The 7,500-nt window shown below is 46.7% G+C and overlaps 1 protein-coding gene across 3 annotated transcripts in view; it reads right to left on the bottom strand.

The window, feature by feature from the left end:
• The window catches only part of LOC126981086 (FERM, ARHGEF and pleckstrin domain-containing protein 1-like), a 265,700-nt gene that overhangs the window by 68,374 nt on the left and 189,826 nt on the right, over nucleotides 1-7,500 (bottom strand). For all 3 annotated transcript variants that reach the window (XM_050831776.1, XM_050831778.1, XM_050831777.1), the window contains one exon: nucleotides 7,228-7,498. In XM_050831776.1, coding sequence (XP_050687733.1) covers nucleotides 7,228-7,407 — 180 coding nt within the window. In that variant the 5' untranslated portion in view covers nucleotides 7,408-7,498. The remainder of the gene's footprint in view (nucleotides 1-7,227; nucleotides 7,499-7,500) is intronic.

The raw sequence follows: 7,500 nt of genomic DNA, 5'->3' as shown, positions 1-7,500 counted from the left end.
GTAGGTTAGAAATACCTTTTAACTAAGTTTCAAATGGTCACAAATCAGATATCTCGCATACCACAAAATAGGCAGCAAATTTATGCGTAACAACATGCCAGTAAAGGTTAAAAGTTTGATACTAATGTACATTATCAAATTAACCGAGGGAGGACATTCATAAATTATAATTATCGAAGCAAAGAAAGCTAATTTGAAAGACCTATAATTTGGAGATGAGAACCCTTCACAACTGGCCTCTTGTCTGGCTAATCTTGCGTCGTTGTGTGTCCAACTACGGCCCCACATCAGATAACTCCATAGCGGGTGAGTGTGGAAGCCGCTGGACTCAGAGATAGGCGCCTACCGATAACCTTTAGCGACGGGGGGGATTCTGGAGCTGCCTCGGGGGATTCTGGAGCTGTTCTGGGGTGGGAGGATTCTGGAGCTGCCCTGTGTAGGTCACTCGGAGAATCACAAAGAGGCCCTACGAAAGGTGGAGGAAAGGTGCTCTCTCTCTCTCTCTCTCTCTCTCTCTCTCTCTCTCTCTCTCTCTCTCTCTCTCTCTCTCTCTCTCTCTCTCTCTCTCTCTCTATGTTCTTATGTTCTTATGATGGAGAGCCTTCCTAACCAGGCTTCCAGTGGCCGGCAATCAGGAGCCTCGCCTAACGGGTCTATCCCCTTCAAGCGCCACCCGAGGCAGCCCATCGCTCGCCCCTGTCATGTACCCGCGTCACACCGCCCCGGGGAAAAAAAGTCGTGTCGATAGTGATGATACTGTTGACGATGAGGGTGATGATACTGTTGATGATGAGGGAGATGATATTGTTCATGATGAGGGTGCAATATGCCATCCCCTACACCACACACACACACACACACACACACACAGAAGTTAGGAAGATCAGAGATAGGTAAAAACACTTTGGAAAATAGGAAGTTTTGTCGGAATAGCAATTTTGTGTTTGGTAAAGGAAAATAATGCGCATCAAAATATCTCAGGTTACTATGGCGTAGGGGCAGAAACACACACACACACACACACACACACACACACACACACACACACACACACACACACACACACACACACACACACACACACACACACACACACACACACACACACACACACACACACACACACACACACACACACACACACACACACATACACTCACGGACGCCTCATTTATCGCTCCCTTCACATCATTATATATCTCTCTCTCTCTCTCTCTCTCTCTCTCTCTCTCTCTCTCTCTCTCTCTCTCTCTCTCTCTCTCTCTCTCTCTCTCTCTCTCTCTCTCTCTCTCTCTCTCTCTCTCTCTCTCTCTCTAGCACACGCGAAGGGAGAATCACAAACAGGCACTACGAACGGGGGGAATGGGGGATTCGCTCTCTCTCTCTCTCTCTCTCTCTCTCTCTCTCTCTCTCTCTCTCTCTCTCTCTCTCTCTCTCTCTCTCTCTCTCTCTCTCTCTCTCTCTCTCTCTCTCTCTCTGAGCCTCATGACATTAGCCTCCTTGTATATGCAATAAAAACCTGCAATTTTCAAGAAGTCTCTCTCTCTCTCTCTCTCTCTCTCTCTCTCTCTCTCTCTCTCTCTCTCTCTCTCTCTCTCTCTCTAAACTGTAGCCAACTGAGGGTCGTGTAAATGTAGATGGGAAGTAAAGAGGGCATGACCTTTCTCTCTCTCTCTCTCTCTCTCTCTCTCTCTCTCTCTCTCTCTCTCTCTCTCTCTCTCTCTCTCTCTCTCTCTCTCTCTCTCTCTCTCTCTCTCTCATCCAAGATTTAAGTCAGAGGTCACTTCTATCTCTTTACTATTTTTCCCTCTCAGCAACGCCAGAGGAGGAGGAGGAGGAGGAGCAGAGGTCACATGTCGCTTGTTAATCTGGATCTTCAAGGAGACATGTATACACTATCCTCCTTCTCCTCCTCCTCCTCCTCCTCCTCCTCCTCCTCCGGGCTTCGTATCATGTGTTTGGGTACTTAGGATCATGGGTCAATGAGATGCTCCTCCTCCTCCTCCTCCTCCTCCTCCTTCTCCTCCTCCTCCTCCTCCTCCTCCTCTTCAGCCAGCTCCTTCACATGGCCCTTCTCAGTTCTGTGATGGCCTTATGTCCAATTAATAAGCTGAGGAGGAGGAAAAGGAGGAGGAGGAGGAGGAGGAGGAGGAGGAGAAGGAGGAAGAGGAGGAAGAGGAGAGAAGAGGGAGAACGAAACTGAGGAATATAAATAAAGATAAAAGGAAAATAAGAAGTAAAAAAAGAGGAAGAAGAGAAGACTGCAAAAGCGATTAGGATATAAAGAAGGGGAAAGACAAAAGGAAAAAAAAGAAAAAGGAGACGTTAATGAGGACAAAGAGAACTGGAGGAGGAGAAGAAAAATGGAGGAGGAGGAGGAGGAGGAGGAAGAGGGTGGTGTCATCATAAAGATTTTGTCGCGCTGTTAATCGTGATGTGCGGTTTTGGGCTTAAGAGGCGGAAGAGAAGAAAGAAAAGGAGGAGGAGGAGGAGGAGGAGGAGGAGGAGAATAACAATGGGTCTCTCCTTCCGTCCTTGCTGCCTTCCTTCCTCCCTTCCTGCCTGCGCCCTCCATCCGTCCCTTCCCCGCCGCCCACAATGCCCTGCGCCTTATGACTCCCCCCGATGGGCCGCGATTGGTTCCCTGTTCAGGCAATACAGCGAGCAGGGAACCGCGCAATACCTCATCCCTTTGATTCGCTCTCACCCGCTTACGCTCCTTCTCTTTCTCTTCTTCTCCAAATTATGTATGTAAGTATGCATGGCTCTTTTTTGCGCCTAACTTAATTTATTCGGTAGTGTTCATGTTAATGCTTCTGGTTATGAAAAGATGAAAACGTGATGTGAGCAAAACTTGGGTCTTTGAAAAGGGGAGTTTCAGGACACCTCTCCATTCGTAATTAACCCGGAAGCAGCGACGGGCCAAATTTGTGGCTTTACCGTGTAGCAGCGACGGGCCAAATTTCTGGCTTTACCGTATACCAGCGAGGGGCCAAATTTGCGGCTTTACCGTGTACCAGCGACGGGCCAAATTTCTGGCTTTACCGTATACCAGCGAGGGGCCAAATTTGTGGCTTTACCGTATACCAGCGACAGGCCAAATTTGTGGCTTTACCGTGTACCAGTGACGGGCCAAATTTTTGCCATGATATAAAACCCCCCAAATAGATGATGCATAAACTGATCACAAATGCGTTGATATATGTTATAAAATGGTATGTGTGAGTGGTGATTTTTTCTCATTTTTCTCGCTTAGAGGGCCTTTGAGAAACATGATCCCCGCAGCTACCGGGTTAAACTCTTTGGGATCCTTGTGCTATCTTTAAGTTTTTTGCTGGAACCGAGTTTAGCGTAATTTTATGTTTCCCGTTTCTGATGCCTTAAAGCTGCTGCCATTGCTGTGGAAAAGACAAATATATAAACTGAGGTGCTAGAAGATGACCGTGACAATGACTGCGATGGATGTTCCTGAATCTACTGCTTTGTATTGGAGTTTTATTGAATGCTATTATTGCTGCACTGTAGGTTAACCCGTCCGCTGCGATTGGCACGGATTTCGCCTTCACTGGTAGCCTGGTAACATTATAGTCCCAGGTCTTTCTCTGCCTCTGTGGTGGATAGTGGAGTGTTTCCCATGTGGCATTGGTATGCTGGATATCCCTTCACTGGTAGCCTGGTAATATACACTCCCAGGTCTTTCTCTGCCTCTGTGGTGGATAGTGGAGTGTTTCCCATGTGGTATTGGTATGCTGGATATCCCTTCACTGGTAGCCTGGTAATATACACTCCCAGGTCTTTCTCTGCCTCTGTGGTGGATAGTGGAGTGTTTCCCATGTGGTATTGGTGTGCTGGATATCCCTTCACTGGTAGCCTGATAATATACACTCCCAGGTCTTTCTCTGCCTCTGTGGTGGATAGTGGAGTGTTTCCCATGTGGTATTGGTATGCTGGATATCCCTTCACTGGTAGCCTGATAATATACACTCCCAGGTCTTTCTCTGCCTCTGTGGTGGATAGTGGAGTGTTTCCCATGTGGTATTGGTGTGCTGGATATCCCTTCACTGGTAGCCTGGTAACATTATAGTCCCAGGTCTTTCTCTGCCTCTGTGGTGGATAGTGGAGTGTTTCCCATGTGGTATCGGTGTGCTGGATATCCCCTCCCAAGGTGCAGGACTTTACATTTTTCTTCATTGAATTGTAGCAGCCACTTTTTGATCCATTCCTGTAGCTTGGTGAGGTCTTCTTGTAGGAAATCCGCAGCCAAGGGGTTAATGTAGTACTTTCTATGAGGTCAATACTTTTAACTATCTACAATTAACTGCTAACGACTAACTAAGCACGCGTAGAAATAGCGTATGCCCACAACTTTACCTTTACCTTAATCTAATTTCTACGTTGCCTCACCTGCGCTGCCGACTGTACCGACGCGGAAAAGAAATAGATGATGATGATGATGATGATGATGATGATGATGATGATATGAGATCGTGTCTGTTTACTGCCGGAGCTCAATCACACACACACACACACACACACACACACACACACACACACACACACACGAGAATAAAAAGACCATTATCATAACGAATCCTCATTATCCAATTGAATACAGATTCCGTCTTCCTCCTCCTCCTCCTCCTCCTCCTCCTCCTCCTCCTCCTCCTCCTTCTCCCAAGACACACAAAAGGCGGAATAACAAATGTAAACAGAAATGATACAAAATTACTCTCTCTCTCTCTCTCTCTCTCTCTCTCTCTCTCTCTCTCTCTCTCTCTCTCTCTCTCTCTCTCTCTCTCTTCCGTCCTTCTCCTCTTCCGTCCTCCTCTTCCGTCCTCTTCCTCCTCTTCCCTCCTCCTCCTCTTCCTCCTCCTCCTCCTCCGGTAAGATATTGAATGAAGGAAAATAGAGGAGATGAAATACGGAAGGAAACTGACATGGAATGGAATATGGAGGCAGTGCGGAGGGAGAGAAGGAGAGGGAAGGAAGGAGGGAGGAAGAGAAGGGGGAAGAAGGATGGTAGGGAACGGAAGAAGGAAAGAGGCAGTGCATGAAATAATAATGAAAAGGAAAGGATAGAAGGGAGGAGAGGAAGAAGGGAAAGGAAGGAGAGGGCAGAAGAAGCGTGACCGGGAATGGAATAGGGAGAAAAAGAGGGAGGAAGGGAGATTAAGGGTGAATGAGGCAGGAAGGAGGATGGGATATACATAGGAATACATAGAAATACATAGGAAGAACAGACACCAGAAGATAGGCAAGGAGATAGCACCAGATAGCAAGGAAGGAGAAAGGGAAGAAAGGAGAATAAAAAGAGACGGGGGATAGAAAAGAAAGGGAAGGAGAAGGGGGAAGGAAAGCAAGAAGAGAGGAAAGGAAGGAAGAAGAGGAGGAAAAGTGACGGGAAAGGAATAGGAAGAGATTGAGAAAGGAAAGAAGGATAAGAAAGGAAAGAGAGAGGAAGGGAGAGAAAAAGAGAAGTAAAACAGACGAAGAAAGGAAAAAGAAAGCAGTAGGAATGGGGAGGAAGAGAGGAATGGAAGAAGAAATGTCGGGGAAAGAAAAAGAGAAGGAAACATATATATAGGAAGAGTGAGAAGAAGAAGAAGAAGGAGATGTAAGCAAGTAAATATAAAGAGGAAAGGAAGAAAAAGAGAAGACAGGAATGGGAGAGGAAAAGTGACAGGAATGGGAATGGAAAAAAGACAGGAATGGAAAAGGGAAAGTGACAGGAACGGAAAAGGAAAAGTGACAGGAATGGGAATGGAAAAAAGACAGGAATGGGAAAGGGAAAGTGACAGGAATGGAAAAGGGAAGAGACAGGAATGGAACAGGGAAAAAAGACAGGAATGGAAAAGGGAAAAAAGACAGGAATGGAAAAGGGAAAAGAGACAGAAATGGAAAAGGGAAAAGAGACAGGAATGGAAAAGGGAAAAGAGACAGGAATGGAAAAGGGAAAAGAGACAGGAATGGAAAAGGGAAAAGAGACAGGAATGGAAAAGGGAAAAGAGACAGGAATGGAAAAGGGAAAAGAGACAGAAATGGAAAAGGGAAAAGAGACAGGAATGGAAAAGGGAAAAGAGACAGGAATGGAAAAGGGAAAAGAGACATGAATGGAAAAGGGAAAAAAGACAGGAATGGAAAAGGGAAAAAAGACAGGAATGGAAAAGGGAAAAGAGACAGAAATGGAAAAGGGAAAAGAGACAGGAATGGAAAAGGGAAAAGAGACAGGAATGGAAAAGGGAAAAGAGACATGAATGGAAAAGGGAAAAGAGACATGAATGGAAAAGGGAAAAAAGACAGGAATGGAAAAGGGAAAAAAGACAGGAATGGAAAAGGGAAAAAAGACAGGAATGGGAATGAAAAAGACAGGAATGGGAATGGTAAAAAGACAGGAATGGGAGAGGAAAAAAACAGGAATGGAAAAGGAAAGAAAGGTAACGAAAGCAAGAGCAAAGAAGGGAAAAACACTGATGAGCGAAAGGAAAGCAAAAAAAAAAAAAGATGAATATAAAAATAACTAACGTGGCGTCTGAAAAACAAAAGTAAAGCGGATGATGAAAACAATAAACAGGAAAACAAACCAAGACAATGAATGAATGAGACCAAGGAAAGGAGGGGAAAAAAAAGGAAAAAAGAAAAAACAATAACAAAGACGCGGGCAACAGGTTAGAAGGAAATGAAAACAGGAAAGATGACAGACAATGGCGGCCAAAGGAGGAGGAAGAGGAGGAAGAGATGGAGGAGGGAAAAGAAAAGGAGAAAAATAGCAGAGGAGGAAGAGGAAAAAGAGGAGGAAGGAAAGGATAAGAGGAAGTAATGCATGGAAAAGGAGGAGATAAAATAGGAAGTAATGGAGGAGGAAAAGAGGAGGAGGAGGAGGAGGAGGAGGAGGAGGAGGAGGAAGATTAGATGAAGCAGGGTGGGGTCACATGGGCTCATTAAGCACACACAAGCTACACCCAACACCACCACCACCACCACAACCAGAACCACCACACACCACCAACACACACACGCCCGCCACATCACCACCCGCTTCTTGAACACACACACACACACACACACACACACACACACACACACACACACACACACACACAATGCCAACGAAAAAGAGAAAGAAAACTAACAATAAAGAGACGTCAATAAATCAAAACACACACACACACACACACACACACACACACACACACACACACACACACACACACACACACACGCACTCACCTGGATCTGGAAGAGTGTGTAGGTGTCGTCCAGCATCAGAATCTTGACGGCCAGCATCTTCCCACCCACTTTTTTGGGCGTGGTGGGCGGGGTCCGTACGCCCCCACCATCCCCAGGGCCGCCGCCGCCACCCAGGGACCGCCCACCGCCGCCCACGCCGCCCCCGTCAGCCCCCGCCATGGGAGGGACAAGGGACCTCCGCGCCCACGCCCGACCTGCCGCCGCCGCCGCTGACTAAGCCCGCCGCCGCCGCCTTACCACATGGCACACCCT

This window comes from Eriocheir sinensis, chromosome 46 (assembly GCF_024679095.1).
Source record: "Eriocheir sinensis breed Jianghai 21 chromosome 46, ASM2467909v1, whole genome shotgun sequence".
NCBI lineage: Eukaryota > Metazoa > Arthropoda > Malacostraca > Decapoda > Varunidae > Eriocheir > Eriocheir sinensis.
This window is presented reverse-complemented; position numbering and strand designations above follow the sequence as displayed.